This window comes from Scatophagus argus, chromosome 13 (genome assembly GCF_020382885.2).
Source record: "Scatophagus argus isolate fScaArg1 chromosome 13, fScaArg1.pri, whole genome shotgun sequence".
NCBI lineage: Eukaryota > Metazoa > Chordata > Actinopteri > Scatophagidae > Scatophagus > Scatophagus argus.
In genome coordinates, this window is record NC_058505.1 from 7,252,942 (window position 1) to 7,278,636 (window position 25,695).

The window sequence follows — 25,695 nt, forward strand, 5'->3', positions numbered from 1 at the left end:
AAGCAAGGGGTTGTGATTTAATGGATAAAAAAAAATGCAGGTGTGTTCCCCAGGAGGAGTCTTATATAAGGTGGCGATGATTCACTGGGCTTTGGTGTACCAGAAAACCTCTACGCCTTAGGTCTGGACCTGAATGCAGATGTCAGGGGTTGAGAAAAAGAGAGCTGAAGGAAAGCTATGAGTAAAACTTTTATTTGTTTTTTCTGTACAAAATCATATTAGTCACCATTCTCTGAAATTTCATTATCATCTCCCCACTAGTTCAAGTCCCACCTTCAGGAACAATCACACATTAGGTTCTCATGAGCGAAGCAAAAAAAACAAAAAACAAAAAAAAAGTTCACATCTTTGTCCAATTCTTAAGCTTACTTATTGAATAGGAAGATGCCTTTTACATCTTTTCAAATTTCCTATCACACACTGCAGGACAGACAGTGGAAGTACCTCTAAGAAGTTGTTATTGGACTTTTGTTTTTAGCATCTATAAAAGCACTAAAGACCCCCATCTGACCACAGCATGTGCACCATGTTTGTTTTGTCTGGTTCTTGTTACGTCACTACACAAGTGCTCCACCCGCTCTTCACCTGGGAGCACATAATGTTTGAGACATTCCCATCCATGAAACATCACTGGTTGAATTTGCATAGTTGCGCTTACGAAACAGGAGATTCTTCCCTCCAGCGGGCCGAGCTAAGGACACTGCAGGCGCATTTAGTCAAAGGATGGTGGGATTTTACTGAGAAGAGAAACACTACAGCCGCATGAATGATGTACAAGATGATGTGAATTTAATAGATCTGAGAGTTTCCTGCACCATTTCTATCATGACAGAACTCATCTATGGCAACGTTAAGCCGTGCAGCCGAGTGCAACATCGGGAGACTTTTACAGCCGTCAAAACAAAAGACAAGATGCTAATTTCAGACAGAAACAAACTCAAATTTTACTTAAATTTCACAGCTGAAAATGTCCTTTTCAAATCAGTTATAAAATGTTAAAGAGGAAAAATGGTTTTTTGCACTTGTATATTATCAAAATACCTCTTTATGATTTCAAGTCCCCGTTTAAATAATAATAAAAAAAAGCATAATAAATCCGTGTGATTCGCCATTCAAGTGACCGTGTTAAAAGAATCACTCCAATTCATTTCTCACGTACGCATTCATCCACCTGGTCACACCTGCTGAAAATACATCTTTTTGCACATATTCTATGTACAACTGATTTGTTTTCTCAGTACATTCTGGCATCCACAAGCAACATCCTTTTCATGTACTTCACCTCGCTCCTCTCCATCAACGATTTACAGCACACACCCTACAGTTCAACCACAGTTGTTGGTCACTTAAAAACAAACAAAAAAAAACATACTTATCAGCCTACAAATTCGACTCATGTACACATAAAAGATCTTGACTCCGATTTCGAAGAATAACGTGGGGAACTTTATTATTTAAAAAGAAATAAACTGCGTGGGCAAGCAGCCATTAATATGAAATTAGGAGAAAACCCCTCTCTTTTTGATCACAGTGTTGTGGCCAGTCCATATGGTTTACTTTTATTGGCAGGGTTTCCCAGAGCTTAACATACCAAGCACCAATCTGCACAGCTGGACTCCTCCCCGAACACTTGGTCCCTGGGGGCACAAGGGACAAACCTCTACTTCGGAAACACATTTTCTTTTTGCACTTGCAGATGTATCAGTGTGGTTGTTTACTAGTTTGTAGCACTAAAACCTGTTTCTCTGCAGCCTCATCAAGGCTTTTTGCCATTCGTCAAAGTTCTCCACTGTCCCAAGCTTTGATCTCCACTGATGTACCTCCGTGTGGTGCCAGAGTCCGCCCCCCACCCCTCCACCCAAAGTCCCCCAGACTAGAGGTTGTCCCCTGGCTGGTACTGTGGTTCTGTGGCTGTGAAGTAGTCTTCTAAAAAGGACTGGATGTATTCAAAGGTTGGTCTTTCGTCTGGCTCCTTCTTCCAGCACTGCCTCATCATCTCATGGAGGGACTCGGGACACCCCTGGGGGCAGGGCATGCGGTAACCTCGTTCCACCTGCTCAAGAACCTCTCGGTTCACCATGCCTGGAAGACACGCAAAGAAATGTGTTTGTTTTTGCTCACAAGGACTGTCAGTACTGTATGGGTAGAGTGTGTATTTGTGTGTATTTTTGTGAGCATTTTGGCTTCAGTTAGCAAGTTACATTTAATGACTTGATGTGTTTTTATGGATTTTGAGTATACTTGTGTTCAGGTCCGTGGTGGGCAGTAAATTTTAATACACTTAAGTACTGATCTGAAAGACTTGCACTTTACTTGAGTATTTCCTTTTTATACCACTTTATACCTTTACTCCACTACATTTTTATGGCAAATATTTGGATATTATAAATACAAACTATAAATCAACTACAGAATCATGATGTATTATTACAGATTAAGCTAGCACGCAGTGATATCTAGTGACATCAGATAGATAATACTCTGAGATGGGCCATGCTGCATAATGAATGCGCTTTACTTTTGGCACCTTAAGTATATTAAATGTTACACTTAAGTGAAATTTTTGAATTGTAACAGAGCATTTTTACTTGGCAGTTTTGCTTCTTTTACTAAAGTGAAAGATCTGAATACTTCTTCCACCACTGGTTAAGTTTGCTTGCTAAGTCTGTGTTGCTATCAGCCAACAAACTTAACGTAGATACGACCACACAGAGAAGTAACATCTATTTATTGTATTAAGACTTCTGATGAAGAAAAAGGGTCAGAGGCACAAGGGTCATTATTTCCTGTAAGACACGTAGTCAAGATTGAAGGAGGATAACCAGTTCATTACTCATATTCTGGCCTTTTCCTGCTCTGCTACCAGAGCTGTGGACCCCTTCCCAAGAGAGGAAGACGATCCTGAACCCTGTGACACGGCGCAGAAACAGCTCCGCGGGGAGCTCAAATGCAGCTAAAAGAGGTTATGACACAGAGTCCGTGGCATGGTCACAGCCACATCCTCCCCCATCCATCTCTCAGTGTGGGGGATCAGGTTATCCTGCAATGCGAGAGACGAAAACCCCAGAGCAACTGCTGAGACCGAGAGACAGCGGTGACAGTACTGAGGGCGTTAGCGTGATTTACGTCTTGGATCCGAAAACCTCGGCCAGTTCTGGTTTGGGTCTTAGTATACCTGCCTCACACTGCTTCTACTCTATCAAGTAAGGGAACAGAAATAGAGCAAAAAAAGAAGAAGACCGCAGCACAGCAGCCACAAATGTCCAGTGACTCATACTACAATTTTGATGAAGGGAAAAGAGGGGGTTCAGCTCCCAGGATTTGCCGCTCTGAGATGAATTAATTAGACTGAACGGTTTGCACTGAAACCAAGAAGGCCACAGGAGCCAGATGGCCCTCTACGAGACATGGTGGTTAAGGCAGCCATATGGCATGCTCTGTAATCAGTGCCAGTCAAACGCCGTCTACAGCAGACACACTGCAGTACTGCTCTCTGACTGCAGGGGTCACACATGAGGTGGCAGACGTCAGGATGGGGGCAGATTGTGTATGAGGGGTACTTTCCCATGCACTGATAAGTCATTAGACATCTGCGTTGACTCACATGAGCTATATGGGTGTGTGTGTGTGTGTGTGTGTGTGTGTGTGTGTGTGAGAAAACACTATTAAAAGCTTCAGAAGATCAAGAATCTGAATAGCATCAGTTATCCTTAGGCAAAAATAAATGAATTATTCCTGTTTTCCATGAAGCAAATTCCAGAAGCATATTTGACCTACACTATATGGACAAAAGTATTGGGACATCGGACCATTACACCAACAGGGACTGTAATGACATCTCATTCTAAACACAAAGACAGCTTTGCAGCTATGACAGCTTCCACTCTTCTGGGAAGGCTTTCCACATGTCGGAGTGTTTCTGTGGGAATTTTTGTCCATTCATGCAGTAGAGCATTAGTGAGGCACTGATGACACTGATGTTGGACCAAAAGGCTGTTCCAGTTCATCCCAAAGGTATTGTATGGGATTGAGGTCAGGACTCTGTGTGGGCCAGTCAAGTTCTTCCACACCAAACTCATGCAATCATATCTTTATGGACGTTGATTTGTGCACTGGGGGAGAGTCGTGCTGGAGTGTAATGAAGAAGCAGGAAAAAAATGTAAAATGAAACAAAAGAAGAAGACATGAAGACACTCTTGTCCCTACCTGGATATGGCACTCTGCCCTTGGTCACCAGCTCAGTCAGTAGTATACCAAACGACCAGACGTCCGATTTGATCGTAAAGCGGCCGTACAGAGCAGCTTCAGGGGCCGTCCATTTGATCGGGAATTTAGCACCTGGAAAAACAAAGAATTCATGAGTCAAGCAGGTAGAATAGGCCTCTACATAATCAATACGACTAGGGCTGCCACTAACTACTATGTTCATGACTGACTAATCTGCTGATTGTTTTCTAAATCAACTGATTAATACTATAATATAGTATTTGAAATGGTGAAAAAGCATCAGCATCCTCACATTTGATTTCTGACTCTAGAGGATTTTCTTTTGATCAACACACTGATCAATCATTGAGTAAAACATTCTGGCCCGAGTCAGGATCAAATGTTGCATCAATCAATCAATAGTTTGCTCTCTTAAACATCAGTAAATATTTCCTTCAGGCTCAACATGATTCACATTCAAATAGTTATTTTCTGTCCACAACTCAAATTTCAAATAAGATAAAGAACAAGTGGGAAGCTGAAACTTGTCTATTAAATTTGTCTATTCACAAACAAGTGCAAGTCCTCCCACATGCTGACACACAAACCCTCATGTGTGTCTGTGCACCAACCGCATCGCATTCGTAACACACACACACACACACCCCCACACACCTTGTCTGGCGGTGTACTCGTTGTCCTCGATGAGCCGAGCCAGGCCAAAGTCTGCGATCTTACACACCAAGTTATCGGCCACCAGGATGTTGGCAGCTCTCAGGTCCCTGTGGATGTAGTTCATCCTCTCGATGAAGGCCATGCCGTCTGCAATCTGGGACAGGGCGAGGGGGTCAATAAAGAGAACGTAGCATCCAAAACAGCAACTAAAGCAAATCTTAGAACATGTGTATTTTGCAAATAAGATTAAGAACAAATATTACTTGTGAGTAAGACTAATTAAGGGAAGTTACGGTAAGCTGTCATTTTGGGAAGTTCACACTTCATTGATCAAGTATTTGACCCAGATCTCAATGCACGCTGAACAAAGAGATTAATCGTAGCTGTGACAACAATTAGACGAATCTTTTACACAACTATCCAACATCTCCTCCCTCTGAGGCGCTCTGAGCCTTCAACCTGCCTCGGTCTCATCCTCAAACTCTTCTCCACACCGCTGAGTGAGGAGAAGAGGGAGCCTGGGAGCGTGGAGAGCGACAAATTAAGAGCAGATCACAGTAGGTGACTGAGCCAGAAACTCAAGTGGCCTCTGATGAGCTGTGTTTAAGTGCTACAGGCGGTTAAGTGGCGGAGAACGAGTGGAGGCACACACAGAAGGGAGGAGAGCAGTGGAGGGACGGGAGACGTCAGGTAGCATGATGGAGAACAAACTGCACCTGGGCAGGTAAGAGGCAGGGGGAGCTTCTTTTGGCCTGTGTTAAAATTTAGACACAGTGTTTTGATCCTACCTGCGCAGCCATGTCCACCAGCTGGGGTAGCTTCAAATATTTACCGTCGCCCTCCTTCAGGAAGTCCAGTAAACTACCTGCCAAGAGTTTACAAGGCCACAGTCAAGCAGGATCAATACGTCTGTCTGCGCACGGCAGAAACACAATAATAAATGCAGCACCAGTTCAGTCTCAGGAAGCTAAAATAAGCAAAACCGTTCGGAGGCAACGTGACTGCAGAGATCATACGACCCCCCCGTTCTGTTTTATGTCTGTCTTTACTGGATGCACAGACTGCTTTATTCTACTTACAATCAGAGTTTCAACCAGTTCAACAGTCTAACAGACTAATTCACGTTGCTACAGGTCACATATTCTCGCCACATTAAAGACTTTTCCTGTTCTCTTAAACGGATTTTACCACAGATGACAGTGGAGACATTCGATTATGTTCGAGCCGTTACATGTGCGTATTGTGATGAAACAAGTGAGGGTAAAACTGTTGAAAAACACACTTCAAATTCACTGTGATGAACATTTAAAGGCTGCACAACAGCTGAGAGGTATGTTTCTTTAATACGCTCACATGGAGAAATAAATGACCAGCACTGACACAATGCTATGTTACTGGATCGTGGCGAATTAAGCCTCAGTCTGGTGCAGACTTTGAACGTGACCATTTTAGTAGAATTTGGCAGAATCTGTCCTTACCTTTGCCCATAAATTCAGTTACAATGTAGATGGGCTCTTCAGACACGACAGCATAGAGGGGCACCAGTTTGTCATGTCGGAGTTTCTTCATGATCTGAGCCTCCTGCAGGAAGGCCTCTGGGGACATGGTGCCTGGCTTCAGGGTCTTAATAGCCACCTTAGTAGTGCCGTTCCACGTTCCTGAGTAAAAACCAAATGAACACTCATGTTTGGGGAAAAAAAAAAACAGCAGCTAGAAAGGCCTTATTGAGGAACTACTTCATCACAAGACTGAAAGTGCATTAAAGACTTTTGACCCCTTTTAAGTGATTGGACAATTCAGTCCTAAAAAACAACCGTCACTGCCGGTGATTTCTGGCAGTGTTCCCGTGTGTGAAGAGCAGCGCGACAGCTTAAATAATCAGCCACTTCCTGGTTGAGAGCCACTTACTCACGCCCTGCTTACATACAATGAGCTCTGCTGCTTCCGTCACGAGGCTGACCTTCATGAATGAATCACACTGAACAGACACACAAGAGCTGAAGGACAAAGTAGGGCAATGATTATATGTAATAATAATAATAATGATGATGATAATAATAGTAATGATGATGATGATAACACGAAGTGCTGAGAACATGAAAGAGCAATGAGATCAACCTGTACTATGTTGAGAAACGAAATGCTGAACAAGCAAGGAGGGGAGATACAGCAAGAAGCCGAGCAGAGAAGCCGTCAAGAACAAACAGTTGCAGGGAGAGACAGAGAGGGATTCCTGGGATTGCACAGAGGAGGTTTGCAGGTCGAGGCTTGCTGCAGGCCAGGCTTAATGAAAGACTGAGTGATGAAAGAAGAGAGTTGTGTTCGCTGAAAGGCCCCCGGTCACACACGCAGGCCCGAGGACCGAAGCGTGGGAGGTGACCTGTGATTACTGAGCTGCGTGTGTGCGCACAAACCGTCAGCAATCAGTAATCGGCATTTACATCAGTATGTGGGCCAGTGTGGCAGCAAGACAAGCTCTTTACTGAGGTCAGTCCCACTCAACTTCAAGCTAATATGGATCGTTTTAAACTGACTCTGTTTGCTTTACGTTGCCTTTAACATGAGTGATAAATAATGTATAGCGGATGTTTTGTTGCTATATGTAATCCCTAATGGCCGTGTAAGTATATGCCCATGTAGTTGTTTATATTCTTTATTTATTCATGATCTCTGTTAGCGCCAACAAAGCAAAGTGTTTTTATGCATGTGAGTTGTTGACATCTCAGTGTATCCTGTCAACATTCAACAACAACAGCTTTCCATATACTCGGTTTTGCTGACATATCTCACACAAATATGAGTCAACCTGCATCCTCTTCATGCAGGATCTCACAGCAAAATCTCTCTCGTTCTCTGCAGAACATACTGAAGAACTCAGACAGAAACTTCAACCCCTGGAAGAGTCTGATCACATTAGCACAAGCGGAAATTTGTACTGAACTAAGTTATTTCAATGAGGCTGCCCCAACCAGTGGTTTCAACAGCTGGAATTAATTATCTAGTCATTCCACAGAGACCAGTGAAAATGTGGTTATTTATGAATCGCTTAAATTGCTTTTTAAGAAATAACACCAAAGGTTATTTGGTTCCAGTTTTCAAATGTGAGCATTTGGTGGTTTCTTTTAGCTTTCTGTGACACCAAACTAAATACTTTTGGTTTCTGGATTGGTGCTCCGATAAAACGTAAGCTTTGGCTGTTAGAAATTTTGACAAGGATTTTTTTATAATTTTTTGGCACAATATGGTGCAAAATTGTTATTGTTGTTAAATATTCTGCAGAATTATTGCTACTGAAAATATCTGCTGTCCAGATATGTCACTCTATGTGTCTCACCATGCAGTTTCATCTAATCTTGGTGTATAAAAGGACCTCAGCAAAGCTGCAGCCTGGTTTGCAGTCAGTCGTTTGACAGGAGTGAACTGTACATAAACTGTGCCGTCCACTGAGTTAGCTGTACTGAAATATTATCCTACACACACACAAAGAGCACAAACAGTCCAACCTCTGAAGAAAATACACATGGCAGAAATGGGTGCACACACAGTATGTGTTCAAGTACAGCAGCAGTGATGTCTCACCCATCCAGACTTCTCCAAAGCAGCCCTGGCCCAGTTTGACCTCCAGTCGGAGGGATTCTCGCGGGATTTCCCAGGCATCCTTAGCCAGTCCCTGAGTCTGAGGCTTCACAGTGGGGCACACAGTCGTCAGCCTGTAGCACAGACCATCAGCATGTTCTGGACACACAGCGAGGACAAAAAACAGCAAAAGATTGAGCTTTGAGTTGGAGTGAGTTAGTGGTCGGTCTACAAAATTGTAGCAGGAAGCAGAGAAATACTACACCAAGTGGACTGTAAACATGCATGACAAGCAATGAATAAAATATCACATTTTCTACATGACAGCTGCAGGAAACTACAGTCAAACCAAACAAATCAACAAAGCAAACGCGCTGAACTCTAGTCTAACTTTTGGGTATTTCCGCCATAATTACGTGAACCGTGTTGAACTCAATTTAATTTCAATTTTCAGTAAGACAGTTAAAAGATCAAGGGGCTGTTTTCGCTGTTGAACAGGCGACATGTTACAGAGCTTTTCTGCATGACGCCTCAGTTATTACCGACTTCTGTCAGGGCTCTGAAGGCTACGCTTAAAAACACAAAGGAACATAACGGAGTGCAGAGCTTTGAATTAACCAGCCGTCATTTCATTTCAGGGCAGGGTCGGCAACACAAGGAAAACAAGACTCAAATAATAAACTCTTGTTTATTCATTCTGCTCCTGGGTGTTTGACTATATTCCTGAGAAAGTTTTCAATAAGCAGTCTGTCCTGCGTGTGTTTACATCATCCAGACGCTTCCTTGTGACCTTCCACTGGGGATTTGTTTTTTTTTTTTTTTTAGGAAGGGCCGCCTGCTTATCAATACTCTGCAGATTACAGGTTTAAGACTGTTATTTATGGGATGGTTTTATATTCACAACTCTTTTTGATTTAAGTCTCACACAGCTTTGGCCTTTTTTAGGACTTTGTCGTGATAACTGATCCACGACCGAGTCAGTGAAAGCACCGCTTGAGAATAATCACAGACAAAAAAAAAAGCCCCCTCATATACATACACATCCCTGCAGCAGGTCCGCAGATGAATAATGCATTTTCTACTGCGAGCACTGAATTTACTGGCTAAAATATGAAATAAAACAACAGCAGACAGGAAAAAAAAAAAAAAGAAAAGAAAATTTCAAAAAGACAACCACTGTATGTATAAATGGCAATAATAAGCACTGGCATGTTTGTTTGGATAACTCCAAACATGAGTCTGAAAGAAAAGAAAAAATAACCAACTTGGCCGTCCAGATGTAAACAGCAATTTGTCTGCAGGCTGCATACCTGTGTAGTGTTTCACCAGCTTCTGCAGTGTCTCAAACTGGGCCCGAGTGGTGATGTAATAACCACCGTTGTCAAGCTTACGGATCTTGTAGTGTTTGACGTTGTCCCCCTTCACCTCATCCCAGTCCCGGATAGACAGAGAGTAGGCACCTTCAAAATCCACAGGAATGAATTTAAGACTGTGCTTCACAATAACAGAAGCTCTCAAATCTAACGTGCATCTCTTTTTTCCATAGCAACAGATAAACATAAAGACATATATGACTTCTAACCTACATTAAAAGGCAGATCTTTTGTCTGATTAAACATTTGGCTGTGATAAAAGCTCCGGTCCATAACTTGCACTGAAGAGCTTTCATAATTTCCCTTAATTGAAAAAGCCAAATTATCATGGCATCCTCGTACCTTTGGTCGTCTCGCTTTCTCGTGCCAAGAAAGTGCCCCGCTGATTCCCTGGAAGCAATAAGAGACGCTCGGCATCTTTGCGGCCCATTTTACCAAAGTACCATCTGCCGAAAGAGAGAAAATCAGATAGTCAGATCACAGGAGGAGCTCGCAGTTTGATTTTTAGATGGTGGGAGATATGGAAATTCTCTGACTTGATATGCATCTTATAAATCCTGTCTGAAACTCCATCTCTCGTGTCAAGTTAAACATCAAAAACAGACGAACATGAAAACAAAATATATTTAATGTCAGACGGTCGGGAAGTCTTATGTGGTCCATATATGCTCAGACAGAGGCAGCTATGGCTTAAAAACTCCGTTTTGTCAATATAATTAAGACCACACTGCTATAATCACAGTTTATTAACTTAGGTTCAAGCAATACATCTTTCATTACATTTAAGGGCACATTAAAAAGGTTCCTTCCCATTGCCAGGAATAAACGATAGCTCACGGCCCTTAAAGCTTTAGCGTTTCTTGTTTTTCTTTTAAAGAGCACGCAGTCTATTTCAAGACAAGACATTACGAGTTCAGTCATGTTCAATTGTCTCCCCCTCACAGGCATAAACTGAGGAGGAACCAAGAACCCTGAGCTGTCCATCATTTGTACTCACTTTTTAGACTGAAAGCAAAGCTAACTGATTTGCTGTAACATCTAGTATAAGCAAAATGACTGTCAGCCAATGGGAAACCAGGTCAAAACTGTCTATGAGGAGCACAGCCCTTTAATGTTTCTGTCACACCGGATGAACCACATAGGGAACGACACATGCTTTCAGCGACAATACAGGGCTCCATTGTTTTCACTTTCTGCCATGTAGGTACATGATGGGTTAGTCACAATGTGTGACCGCCCAGCCGCATCACGCCGCCTTAATCAGGGGAGGAAAACTAACTGAGCGCGGTGAGAAACACGAAAGGAATGAGAAGTGAAAAATATAAGCGAAATGAACAGAAAAAGTAACAGAAAAGTCAATGAGGTCTCACTCTTCAGCCTGTATGGAGTCGGCTGGAGCCACGTAGTTACTGGGGATGTAGCCTTTCTGTCCGGTGTTGATGGAACGAGCCTCCCACCAGTCGCCTTCCCTGAAGAGAAAAGTGAATTAGAAAACAGAAACACACAATACAGAGCACAAAAGGATGAGAGAAAAAACACCTACACTGTATAACAAGTGGACTGCAGGTATAAAAGCGAGCAAAAAATAGAAAAGGAACAAGGTCGAACTGTGCGTCATTCCGTCACATCAGTCATCACAGCAAGGTGGGGTTTATAAGCCAAGACTGACTGACGTCCAAATGAGACACTAACAGTAAGTTCTACAGTACTCACTCTCTGTAGTTATATGTTCATGTTTCCGTGTGAGCATGGCCGAACAACATTAATAGCAATCACGTCCATGCAGGGTTAGAAGCAAACTGCTGTTAAAGAAACAAAACGTGGTATTGGAACAACTCCCCCCTCAGAAATGAAGTACAAGAAGCAGGGGGGGAGGGGTGCAATTACTTTAATTGTATTTAAGTACAGTACTTCACTAAATGTACACCACTGGTGTCAAGTAACTGTGAACCAATTGGAAAAAGATGTGCCTGGTTAATATAATAAGCACTCTATTTCCACAGTTTCAAACCTTTCAAGAACAACAAGCCTTACAGAGAAAAACCTAAACTTAACAGAAGCCTGTAGAAATACAATACTGCATTTTTAGGAACCAAACACGTAGCCACAGTTCCTGCTATGTTTCACAGCAGATGTCCATGTTTAAATTCAAAGAGAAGGAACCGATCTGACTGCTGGCAGTTTAAAAAAAAAGCCCAGCAAATCTGTCCTCCTCCCACCTCTTCTCTGAAAGCAGATGCCAGTGAAAGCAACGTGTTCAAGGACTGTGGTTGAAGACGTCTTCACACCTGCATACGCCAGGGAGGAAGATAATACTGCGGCAGCAGGTGGAAAGCCAAGAGCGGAAGAAGAGTTTTCATTTATGAAATAACTGAAATATATTGAAAAATTTAATGAAAGGAAAAAGCCTATTTTCAATGGTCTGTCGGTATCTTTGAATTGAATCCAGTTTCTGGAAATGAGTTAGCAATACATTCATTTATTTTATCATGCACATTGCTTGCATTTTACTAAATAAGTGAAGAGTGGCATGTTTTTTACTGTAATCCAAATGTAAGACATTAAAACTGGAGGACTGATCTGTGGTGGGAGAAAAACGATGGGGACTAAACAGATGGCCCCATTAGAGGAACCCATCAAGCCAGCAGATTTCAGTCTTAATATCAGACCTGAAATACAATGAGGGATTAAACAAACACACACATATTCACACAGCAGGACTCACGTGTTGTTGATAATCTGGAAGCGATCCCCCTTTTTGAATGACAGATCATCTGACGTCCTGGCTTCGTAGTCGTACAGCGCTACGAAAAACGTCACACCGCCTGAAAGCACGAGAAAGCGATCATCTCGAATTGTGGTACAATAGATGAAAAGACCTCCACATAAAGACAACAAGATGGCTGTTTTGATTGTTCTCCTTTGTTACTTTTATGATATTTTATACTTAATTCAAAGTCTCACTAAGCCTTATCTTTTTTTTAAAAATAAAAACAACTGCTAATACAATCCTGTATCACAGGTATTTTTTTGTTCCAAACATTCAGCTTCCTGCAGCTCAGAGCCTTGACTAAAACAAGCTCTCCTAACGTTGATGTATTTTAAGAAAACACGAGGGAAACAGAATATTCCCTTCCACAATTCTCGGGCTCGAGTCAGCGACTCAATTTGATGTCACTTAATCTCTTCTATATAATGAATAGAGCTGATTTGTCTGAAGTGACGGAGTGCAGAGAGACAAAAGGGCTCCGATATGTTTATCTTGAGGAGGAAATTGAACGGGCAGGATTAGATCTACAGCAGCCCCTCGGACCAGATTATCCTCCCTGGGTGAGCGAGGCGGCTACTGATGGGTGGGTGGGTGTGTGCTCTAGGGGGAAACATTCTGTGCTGTGTACATCTACTACATAAATTATCTACCCAATCTAAGATATTTTAAAAACCTTAAACTGCATAATTACTTTTCATGTCATCTGATAACCAACAAATCCTTAATCAAAAAGTTATTCTAAGTCAAACTATTGTTGGAAAAAGAAACTTCATATTTGCATGACTACATCTATTGAGTTCAGTGCATGCAATTGTTTTCTTTGGCTCCGGAGACACCATGCCTGCTGCGTTGCTTCCCATACTGCAGAACTATTTTGGGCTTGTCTTCTGCCTTGATGTTTTGGCTGACTCACTTTAAACGTCTAATTTGCGTAACATCTGCTGCTCATAACGTCCTGTGCATAACAAAAGCTCAGCAGAGTTTATTCTAAAGTTGTACTGCTAGTTAGATGTAATGACAACAAAATGAAAAGTTAGAAAATGTAAGACGAAAATGCTTCTGAGGCCTTTTTTTATTAGGCTTCTTCTTCTCTGAAGGGGATTGGGGACTAAAATGTGTTCTGTGAACGACAAAGTTCATTTCACGCTCAAAGCCTTTCTTTCCACACATATGCGGATTCCCTTGCTTCTCGTCCCACACGTCACCGTCTGAAACTTTAAATCCTCTCCACAAACTGACCTGTGATGACACTGGGGAAAGGGCTGCTCACAGCCACCGAGGTGAAGGAGGTGGAGGCCCCGCCAAAAGGCGTCATGACCGAAGACGCCCCGCCGAAGGGCGTGAGAGCGGCGGCGTGACTGTTGTAGCTGTTGTTGTGTGTCTTCATAGCTGGCGACTGACCCATCATGGTGGGGTCAGGCCCATAGTGGCCCAGGTGGGCATTGACCGGCGTGGCGTTCGAGTTATCGGGTCGGTATTTGAGCGCCGGGCCCTTGTCCTCTTTACTCCTGACGCAACCCATCGTCAAGCCTGCAGGGGAAAGCAGGAAAAGGAAAATCTGATTAACGATGAGACTGATTGTATTTACAATGACTAAGTCTTATGTAATGTCACACATCTTATTGTGTTGCTGTATTACATCTGCTGCTAATGACTTGAACAAATATTCTGGGTTATGGATTACGCTGAACTAGTAGAAAACTGCATAAAACCAAACTAATTTCAACCTAAGACACATTTAACAAATTTTCTCTAGAAGTGATTAAAACGTTAATACAAACTCAGAATGCAACTTCTTAACTTAACTTATCTTAACTTAATTAATCCAACATAAAAAAAGAGTACAAATCAAAGTACGATAATAACAAATCAGACTGTAAAAATCTGCCAGAAATATTTGTGAAACAATTTTGCATGTTAACGGAAGACGTAGTTATTAAATCAGCACATGGATATTTAAATACAATGTGAAAACAAAAAGCAAAGGAATCCTGGAGTAAAGGTGGCTAAAGCTAAATTCTGAACCCTGCAAAGACCAGACATCTCCAATGTCAGACATCCACCGGCACACACAGATTTCTTTAGTCTTTAACAATGACTTCAACACACTGAACAGCAGGTAGACTATGATTAGAAATGCAGCACTAAGTACCCTCCAAACTCCTCTAAGAACACAAATTATATCTTCTTTCTTTGTGTTGCTGTACCCACACAGAAACTGACATCCTACAGAAACAAACCACTAATTTATACTGCAATGAAAAGGACAAAGAAATACTAAAACGCCAAGTTTGCATGAGGTGGATAAAGATCTATGGGCAACAAGCACTATTAACCTCTGTACATGAGAGCTGCAGGTGAATGAATTTACCGCATTATTTTAATGTTTGTTTTCCATGTCGGTCCAGCTTTGCTTAAATCATTAAATCTTTAAATCACTTCTCCTGCTACGTGACGTTCACCCACCATCTGGTCCAGACTGGAAAAGCCCAACTTTATTTTAATTGTTCCAATCTGACTCCAAGCCTAAAAAGGTTGTCAACGGCTCTTCATTGTGATTTCAACACTTGAAAATAAATAGGCTCCCACAACTCAAAGCGGTATTTTGCTGTGTAAAACAGCAACAGAACCTAAAAGGCCTGAGCTCATGCTCTGTCATGGGGCTGAGTAATTATGAGATTGTTCATACTAGCCTGGAGCTCTTTGGGGGGTCTTGGCATAACTCTGCCACAAAAACTGCAAGCCAACAGTGACCTAATATGACTTCACAAGTCCCAACAAAAGCCTGTCAAGTCAGCCGTGCTCGAAACTGTATCCTATTACGGCCTATGGCCATGTCAGCTCCACCCTGTGATCACACTATCACTGAGACTGAGCTGTGAGGAGCAAAAAGCCCTCTGGTGTTAAAGAGTCGCTGCTCTCCACTCCTGAACTGAATGATACAGGAAACCTTTTGTGTGTGTGTGTGTGTGTTTGCTGTACTTCAAGGGCCAAGATCAAGTTATTTCACATGAAGTAAAAAAAACAAGAAAAATTCTCCTCTGAAGTAAAGTTTGTGGGAAAGATTGTGTCTAATGCTTCGATAAGTTGGGATGCCCTCGCCAAAAGGGTGTCCTGTAACAGATAGATTCCTGTCAGTTTTTGAGTGTTTAAGTAGGTCTGTACGTGTGTGTGTTGCCATCAGCTGACAGCATAATCTACAGAGCCTGCTCTGTTTACTCATATTTCTGTCACCTCTGGCCTCTTTGTCAAAGTACTTCTGTGTGTCTTTCCAACATGAACACTCAACTGATGAACTGTCAGTGACTCACATCCTGGCATTTATAAAACGTTACAACACAGTTTCAAATGTCCAGCCCAGCGTGATCACACGGTGGTATGGCAGTAGGCCAGTGAAGGACGCTGAAGGAGGAAATGTGAGGATCATGGATGGAGGGCAAGTTACACACACACCTGAATCCCAGAGGTACCAGTTCAGTGTTGATGAGCTTAAAAACAACAACGCGTTCTGCTTTAAATCTCAACAGGAGATTTCAATACTGTTCAGTTGAGTCAATAGCTAACTACTAATTATTGGAGCAAATCAATGAGATCTTCACTGTAGCTAAAGAGTCACACTCTGGTCTTTATTTGTTTTTCCAGGCTCATGTTTTGCACTCAAAGAAACCATCTTTTCTGGAGAGCCAGATTAAATAAAAATAATAACTAGTTGTTTTTATGGCCCAAAGTTGACAGTCAACACTTAACTTTGAGAAAATGTTTAACAGCTTGTTAGAACATTAACGGTGTGAGTTATCGAATCATTTGAAAAACTGTCATGGTTATTCTATGAATTCTTAAGTTTTAGCTAAAAATGCATCTTGTCAGCTCAGCGACTTTGACCACCAAAATCTAATCAGTTCATCCTTGAGTTCAAGTGGACATTTGTGCAAAGTCTGAAGAAATTCCCTCAGTGTTCCTGAGATAGTGTGTTCACAAGAATGGGACAGACAGACAGAAAACCTGTTAATTCATTCACCGTTATTATGAACGTGGAGGCATACGAACAGCATACAGCTTCTCTGGTTATGTCACACAGTTCACCGTTGTTGTTTGGACTTCATTTCTCATTTCTAATATTCTATGACCGTTTTGTCACTTTTGTAATGGATGAATCCTCAACACATTTTTCTATCAAAGTGGATTTAAGACCAAAGTGAAGTAAACGATTCATTTAGTCTGTACTGAAACGATGCTCTTGGCAGGGCAGCACTTGCGCTTGTGAAGGACAGCACTACAACTAAATCCAACGAGGCTCAACAATCAATCTATGGATATACTTATTTGAGACGGATGGTGTATCGACTTCCTCCTGTGAACAAATGGTACTGACTGAAAGCCAATGCTGAGGCAGTGGAAACAGACAGTAGGATGAATGACAGGATGAGAATGGCAGATGGAGATGAGTTATTACAACGGAAGAGCAGGAAGGACAATTTGAGCAGCAGACTGTGATTCAGAGAACAGCCGTCATTTAAAATTCAAATGAACAATTGTCAGTCAGCCGTCAGTCCAACAGCTAAATAACAGTCAGTCATCGTATTTTTACATTCGACTCTCACAGCCTCTTCAACGTTAACCCGCTACGCTGTGTCTACACGCCCGATACAAAAACATAAAATATGTGTATGAAGATGAGATTGTATTTCAAACAAATGCAAGTACAATCAGCCCCCATTACATTAACATCATGTTCAATGGCCAGCTAACTGGTCCACTCAGACAAATGATGGCCTTTCCGGAAAGCAGACATCCTCCACAGCATCATTAATGCAGACAGGATGACCAGTAACAGCTGGTGGCGACAGCATGCGATCTGTGTGAGCACGGCAGCACTACTTGTCCTTTCTATTTGTTAATATGCAATGTAAACTGAAACATGCCTCTGGACAGAGACTGACTTGCTGGAAAAAGCAATGCAGTTGGTGTAAAATGACGTGAAATGAGTTTGATGACATTTCCCAGTTCTCTCTTCAGTGCAACAGATAACATTCAGTGAGCTTTTGCGTGTCGGTGAGCCTCCAAACGTGACTTCTCTGTAGTTGCTTGGGCAGATGTCTACACAGGTGTTAGGGAACATACATGCAACGAAGATCTGAGGTAGAAGGTAGAATTGTCACATACAAACAGTTACGATTTACTATAAAGGAAAGAAAAGAATACACCAGAAAGAAACCTTAAAACTAGAATAGCAATTAATTAGAAAGTAGTTCACCAACTAAAATGTGGTCATTTTTGTCAGTGAATTGCTGGGCACTCCAGGCACAGTTTTATAACATTTTAAAACTGTCTCAAGCAGAGCTGAAGTAATGATACATCGACCAGAAAAGAAATCAACAGCGATTTTGAACATTTTTAAGGCTAAAAAGTAAGGTTGCCCAATAACACCAGCAAGCTGGTATCAGCTGAAATGGGATTTAAAGTTTAATGGGCTTTCCTCTCATTATGAGAGGCCCATAATATGATGTTTTATTAAAATTCACAGCAAACCAAGCATTGAGTAAGTAGAGTATTAAGTAATCTTGCATGGCCCAGTGAATATGTACGTTTTGGAAAAGTATTGTGTGTCTCCATCTGTCGGCATAACTGGATCATCAATGAGCCAAAACGAGTTGGAAAATATTGGAATGCTAAATATCAGTAAAAAACAAACAAAAAAAACCCCCTGCAATGTCATCCATCCCCACAAAATATAGGAAACCTCTTCATGGGGCTGTTGTCTCAGCCCTTCATTTCAAGTGAAGCGTACCACTGATGTGTACTGATGTTGGACAAAAAGGCACTGGCTCACATCCTCCATTGCAGTTCATCAAAAAGGTGCTGGATGGGGTTGAGGTCAGAACTCTATGTGGGCCAGTCAAGTTCTTCCACACCAAACTCATCTAACCATGTAATTATGGAGCTTTGCTTTGTGCCCTGGGGCACACTCATGCTGGAATAGAAAAGGGCCTTCAGCAAACTGTTGCCACAAAGTAGGAAGCATAGCATTGTCCAAAATGTCTTGGTATGCTGAAGCATTAAGATTTCCCTTCATAGGAAGTAAAGGGTGCGAGCCCAACCTCTGAAAAACAGACCCACACCTGTATTCAATAATACAGAGGTTTGTCCCGGTACTTTTGTCTATATAATGTATGTGAAATATATGCTTTAAAATGAAGCCAACTATCACGTGACTACTTCATGTTTCCGATACTCCTGACTGATCTTTGCAAATTGTGTCATGTAATTGCAGGCTGAATAAAGTATTAAAACCTCCCCTTTCCTTAATGATTGGCAATCTTCCCTGGTTTCGCCAATAAAATGAACAGATCACAAGCCTGAGCAAGCCCACAGGGTTTCCACATAATCTGGTATGTCCAACTGGTTCAACACCCACAAGTTTTCACTTTGGATCTCTTCCTCGTATGCTCAAGACACAACACATGGCCTTCGGCAAGATTACACAATCCATCTAGGAATATCATACTGAAACTGTGATTTATTAAAAACTCAAAAAGGATGCTACTGATAAAGTATAAAGAAGGACATTACTTTGGAATAGCAAATGAAATGTTGCTGATGGTCCCAACAATTGGCTGCAAAATTTCAAGTTCCTCCAAAAGCAGTCTTGGGGAATATTTAAAATTTTGATTAAAACAACAAAATAATTTATCCAACAAATGGCTTCTGAACCAAACATGGGCCATTGTGGTTTGAGAAGAACATAAAATCCCACCTCTCCCTGTTTTAGTACCACAGAGAAAGGCTTTTAAATTATTCTTTTGTCTGGCCCATCTACCTTTTGTTATGGACAGAGAGAAAGTACCTCGCGGTGCTCCCCCACCAAGCACAGCACACTCACAATCCCCTGAACCCATACATATGCTAACGCAGAGCAGCACAAATGCTAATTAGGGGACAGACACAGGATCTTTACAGTGGTGCAGCCAAAAAGCCCAACAATCAATCAAACCAACAGCTTCCAATTAAATATTCAAAACGACCAGATGCCTCTATCGACAGCAACAGATTTACAAACCACAACCAGCTCTTGTTACGGCAGTCTAGACAGAACCACTGTAGTTTATGGCATGTTCTGTTTTACAGATAATTTTATCCAAACATACATCTGTAGCACGGTATTCCTCAGGGGGTTTGCACAACACCCAGTCCTGGTCCTACACTAAGCCAGCAGTTCTCGAAGTTTTGATGACTGTGTGCCATCTTGAATTTCCCTCGGGATCAATAAAGTATCTATCTATCTATCGAATGAGTCAACATTTAAGACTTTTCATGCGAAAGTAAAAGTCATAGATTTTTCCTGAAACCTCCTTTAATTTTTGCTGAGTCGTCCAAAACATACAGAACTAGCACTGATGACAATAACTCCTGCGAAGTGTCACTAATGCCATGCAACCACTAACTTTCGGCAAGGATTTCATTTAACTGTCGTAAAATGATACGTTTGAGTCCTGGATAGTAAAAACCTTCTATGGAGGGGGGGACTATCACCGATGATTTTTCCTTTCTGACAAATTTAACAAAACTAATCACGACAAATCAACTTTGCAGCAAATCAAATTATAGGACTGTATTTACTGTACTTACTGTATCCTCTCTCAGATGCCTGTTACATCCACAATGAGATTAACGGGAAGAAGGAATGTGCCATTCTTTTGGTGGCTGCTGGGGAACACAGTAAATACCGCCTCAAGCTCAAACGAGATGAGATGTGGGTCATGGATCCCACTTAAATTAACAAATGTAAATTGCTTATAGGCATGTGTCAGCACTTAACACATTTACTAAATCAAAATTGCATTTGAACTCCCTTTGGATGAGTTTGAGTGTTCATATTTACTTTACCACATCAGAGACGTAAGATGCACTGAATAGAACACAAAATGGAAATAAGTTCACGCACATGCTCCCACACGTATCTGTGAATAACTTTACTGCCAGCCATACTGTACAAAGGCAGTGGTATGTATTCAATCAGATGCTGGGACATGCGACAGCGTGAGGCTGTCTTCCAGGCTGCCAGTGATGCCGTGTCAGATTATGGAGAGCCAAGCTGCAGCTTCCCACAAGGCTCAAAACAAACGTTCTTGAGAGCTGCGGGAGGGAAGCTTTCGCTGTAGCTGGCATGCAGACCACATTCAGGAGAAGAAAAAAAAAACAACCCAGCACTACAAGCAACCAGGCCAAACTGTTATGCTTAAAGGGCCTGTATACTTTGTTAGAACTTTGATGGTTGAAATATCTTCAGAAACACTCTCATGTTTACGCTTCTCTTAGGAGAAAATTCAGGAACAATGGGGACAAAACTGAGAAAAGTGACACCGTAAGTGAAAAGTTTGAACATACATTAAAAGAAATCCCCACACCGTACTGTATGTGATGGGTCAGTCTTCACGTGGTCCCTCTATACTTAGCTTTACTGCTGGCCAGGCTTTGATATTTGAGGTTATCGTAATCACATCTGCTCTGAAAAGATAGTTGAGTTTAGATTTGGCGGGTACAAGGATGGGTATAAATGAGATATAGTCCCATGAAGTCTGTGTACCACATTTGTGCGATCTAACACTGGACAGGGAGAGGCCCTTCGACCTTTGACCTCCTGCCTTGTATAACCTTCATAGTCACTTGGGACAAAACTGACACACTCATCCAGGTTGTATACTGAGTAAGTACAGCTATCGGACAAAGTACAGTCAGCTATCAAACTTCAGTACCTTATGGTAGTGCCTGAAACTTCACGGTCTTCTTTAATGATTCTTAAATCAGATAGCTCCTGTTTTAACTCCAAATTTTGGCAGTTTTTCACAATTATATTGACTCTTCTTCCCTGGCCTCCATATTGTCCACTGACTCCTCATTATTAGCTTGTTTATACGATGGTCACTTACCAAGGAGGTAAGGACCATTAATTTATATTTTCAGGCATTTGGCGGGCAAAATGTAAAGTTTTTCAAAAGCCGCAACTCTTTTCCACTGGAAACACCTGAAGGTTTGACTAATGTCTGGAATAATCATATATAAAATAATTTGATGGTATATTTAACGACAAGACAATCTAGCTATCCAGTCAAGTCCTTGTCGCCAAATCAGTCTTATGATTTTCATCAACAACGACTGCTGTTCGTTGCAGCCCAAAGAAGAGAACTTAATAGTTGAATGTTGTTGATTTGTTTTCTACTGACCATTTCTGCAATACAAGAAAGGCCATCGGGTTACTATTGAGCATCTACAGCTTTCTACATGTTTCTCTTTTTACATGGCTTTGGCAAATAGGAGCATGTGAAGTCTACGAGCTGAACTTGCTTGTGCCATGAAAGATAAATCAAGTGCAGGGGCCCCGAGAGCCAAGTTGACAGACTTGCTCTGTAAACACAAGCCACAATCGCAGAAAGATGAGAAGGTACCCGGCGCTGCAAACCATTACTGAAGCGTAATTCAGTCATTTCCCTGGCACGCTCTCTGAGACGAGGCTCGGTCTTATCTTCAGGGCAGCCTGCCATCTCTGCCAATCACACTGAGTGGAGGGGGTCAGCAGGGATAGGGGAGGGAGAGGGAGAGGGAGAGGGAGAGAGAGAGAGAGAGAGGGGAACTTCCTTCCGAATCCATTCATGCCGGCGAGGACACCTGCTGTGACTGTCAATGGCGAGAGCGAGGCTGGGAAAAAGAAAGAGCCATCTTCAAGCTATAAAATATCAGAGCTCTTCTTGTTCTCTGCGCCCACATCACTGAGTGGATATCCGAAATCCGAGGATCTTGAACTATTTCTTCAGTTTGCCAACATGCGAGCGTATCGAGTTATGGGCCGACTTTGCCGCCGTGGTGCATAAGATTCGAAGCTTCTAATCAGCAAACTGTAATGATACTGTAGGACCTCATTCATGCCGTGAGGACACTCAAGGAGCATGCGAGGATCCTTCATGTCTCCGCTAAAAACTCAAGTCCCTGAACTCCAGCCAACACCACCTGTTAATGCTCCTCACTCCTCTGCCAACAGCCCACTGCTTTCCAGCTGTGTGTGTGTGTGTGTGTGTGTGTGTGAGAGACTGAGACATGACTGTCCAGCCAACTGGGTCTGTACTAACAGAGGGATTACAGTGGAGGAGGATTATTGTGGCACCGCAGTGTGTAAGCACAACAGCAGACATAGGCGGCATCAGGGACAGTGACTGACACACACACACACACACACCAAACACAACCTTACATCCGCAATCCTGTACTTTACATCCTCTTACATTCGTGAATTTGATGCACATCTGGGATGTACAGTTGTATCACCACAATGAAATCATGCAAGTTTTGAAATTACTGCAAAAGACTTAAATTACAGTGATTTGGTAACTTTGGAAGCTCTGCCCTAACAAGGTGAGGCCTATAACAGCTGAGGCCTACAGCAGCTGATTGTGTGTGTGTGTGTGTGTGTGTGTGTGTGTGGGGAGAGACACTGGGTGAGGCAACGAGGAGGAGGAGGTGGTGGTTAAACTTTATGTGAAATAAATTGTAAACGAGGCCATGCAAGTTGCAGAAAGAAGATCTGATTTAGTTACTCTGTTTGTTTCACGGCTACAACCGTGAAAATGCAGCCAAAGTGCCTCTTATCCCGCGGGGGTTCAGTAAGTCTTTCCTCGTTTTTCTTTTCTTTTCTTTTTCTCCCACTGACAGACAGAAGCAAACCAAATCATCAAGTCCTGGTTCAGGTTTAACAAACTAGACAGACTTTAAAGAGAGAGTGACCCGCAGAGGAAACTCTCCTGATGCCTTTTGCCCAACTTTGTCCCAAGTGTCACAGCGCTGCGAGGGCCTGCTCGCCCGCTGCAACACAAAACGTGACTTCTGTGGCGAGCGCTTCTTACCTGAAAAGCGACCTTTGCAGTGTTGTACTTCGACTACATGCGTCCTGCGATCCCTTTGTGCCCCACGCTTTTTATTTCACTTCGACAATCCAAAGAAGTGGAAAACAGCCGACACAAGCAGTCTCTTAACGAGGAATCTCAGTCTTCCGCCTGTCCCATACCGATTAACTACTTCACCGGCCCAAACTCCTCCGCTGGGATCCTTTAGTACTCCGTTCTAACGGGGACGCACCGACAGCTGACAAAGACTGTTTAATATGGCGGGGAAAGAGCTAAGCAAAACAGATAAAACATCCAGGATTCACCGCCCGCTGATAGGTCAGGGTTGCCCTGCTCAAAGACACACAACAATAGCCGGACTAGCACCGAGGAGCGGACGAGGCCAAAGAAGGAATGATGCTGCGTCCAATAACTCGGATTACACTCGTACATCTGGCTTTCCCAGCTTCAGCTGAGCCTGAAACGCGAGCTAACAAATCTTTTTTGGGTTGCGACCCCTTAAAACAAAGTAGGCCTAATGTTTGCTTGTAAACCCCATCACCAGTTGCACATGTTTACTAGCTGACCAATTCAACCAAATACTGTTTCTTTGTCTCTTTTCCTGACTTTTTCGAACATCTAAAATGATCGTGTAGGGAGAAATTGTGAAAAAAATGACAACATTTTGTGTACTAGAAAAAAATGCTAAGCTTTTCAATAAACTCATAATCCCTCAGATTTAATTTCCAACCCTTTGTCAACCAATATGGTTTGTAAACCCGCAAAAAAGCAAAAAATCACTCTCCAGTTCAGATTATTTTTTCGATTAATCATTTGACCAATAGAATGTCAAAAAGTGAAAAATGTCACAAAAGTCACAGCCACATTTCACAAGTCTTGACAGTTTAGATGAAATTCGGGCTTTTTATTTTTATTTGTTTAATTATTAGCGCTGCTGTTTCATTTATAAAACGGTTCACATTGGTACGTTCTCTTATTTCCTGTAATACTTGAACGCCACATCATCTCCCATGGTTTTCCTTTGTGTCCAATATGGCCGACATCACAGGCTCCTATTGAGGAGAAAGTACACCACCTGGCTCAGTTATGGGTTCATATAAAGATGTTCTCATGTTTATCATTCAATGTAATCATGTTAAATACCTGTAAATTGTATAATTTAGACATAGAGAGCGGCGTTGTGGCGTGCCGTTTAACCTTTGAACCTTATTCACAATGTGCAGGCGCCCTCTACCGATCACGTGAGAGAATGAATGGGTTTACGTATCCACTCATCCTTCTATTAATGTTTAATAGGCTATAGACCTGCAGGTAACGCATGGTTTATGATAGCCTGTTTTACTTCCTGCAGTCCCTTACCATTTCCAACGGGAAACAGAATGGGCCTGCAGGATATATTTGTGGAAAAAAAAAGCTAGAAATAGCCAGAATAGAATAAGGCTGTTTTGGAGTGGGGATGGTCATGTTGACATGGCACCTTAAACAACTTGTACCAGCAAAAACAGTGACTATAATACAACTACACTGCAGGTTAAAAATGTATGGGACCTTGTGCTGAGATTTTTCATGTGATCCTGAAATGATTTGCTGACCCCTACTGACTGTGAGTGCACTGTGCACAGGCTGCTCACCATGTTGCCCCCTGAGGTTGTCTTTGGAAAAGCAGCCCCTGCGGGAGACACACACACACACACACACACACACACACACACACACACTCACACGCAGGGGAAAATATCCTGTAATGAGTCAGCAATGACATCACTGTAATTTCCATTTATAATGAAATTCTGCTATAGTTGTGTGCTCTCATGTATTTTTGACACATTGGTCTAAAACATTACCTGTAATAAGATACTCTAAAATCAAGGTTTTTCCCACATTTTTTTACAGTGACTGCTCAGGTATCAGGTTATTCAGATTATTTTGTCACATATATGTAATTCTGTAAGATCAATAATAAGCATTCGTGCTCAAATAAAATCTTATGTGATGTTGTATTCCACAGTCTAATGAAACAACATTTAGAGCCTCCTGCTGGGTGAAAGTTTTGATTTGTTTTGCTTTTTTCTATGATCCACTGAGTGGTAACTGAAGTCTGTGAATGTGAGCTGTAGTTACAGCCTGTGACTGTGGTCTCCAACCTGGCGGTCGACAGCGTTACCTCTTCAGGTTTCCTGAATGAAACAATATGAGACGATCA

The 25,695-nt window shown here is 42.1% G+C and overlaps 1 protein-coding gene across 1 annotated transcript; it reads right to left on the bottom strand.

The window, feature by feature from the left end:
• Window positions 1-176: 176 nt before the first annotated feature.
• yes1 (YES proto-oncogene 1, Src family tyrosine kinase) lies at window positions 177-23,892 on the bottom strand. Its single transcript, XM_046409137.1, has 12 exons — window positions 23,493-23,892; window positions 13,840-14,130; window positions 12,556-12,655; window positions 11,201-11,299; window positions 10,173-10,276; window positions 9,768-9,917; window positions 8,461-8,616; window positions 6,360-6,539; window positions 5,670-5,746; window positions 4,882-5,035; window positions 4,207-4,338; window positions 177-2,082 (listed from the first exon to the last, which is right to left on the bottom strand). The coding sequence occupies exons 2-12, from the start codon at window positions 14,120-14,122 to the stop codon at window positions 1,874-1,876; spliced, it is 1,644 nt and encodes a 547-aa protein (XP_046265093.1). The 5' UTR covers window positions 14,123-14,130; window positions 23,493-23,892; the 3' UTR covers window positions 177-1,873.
• Between the last annotated feature and the right edge of the window lie 1,803 nt (window positions 23,893-25,695).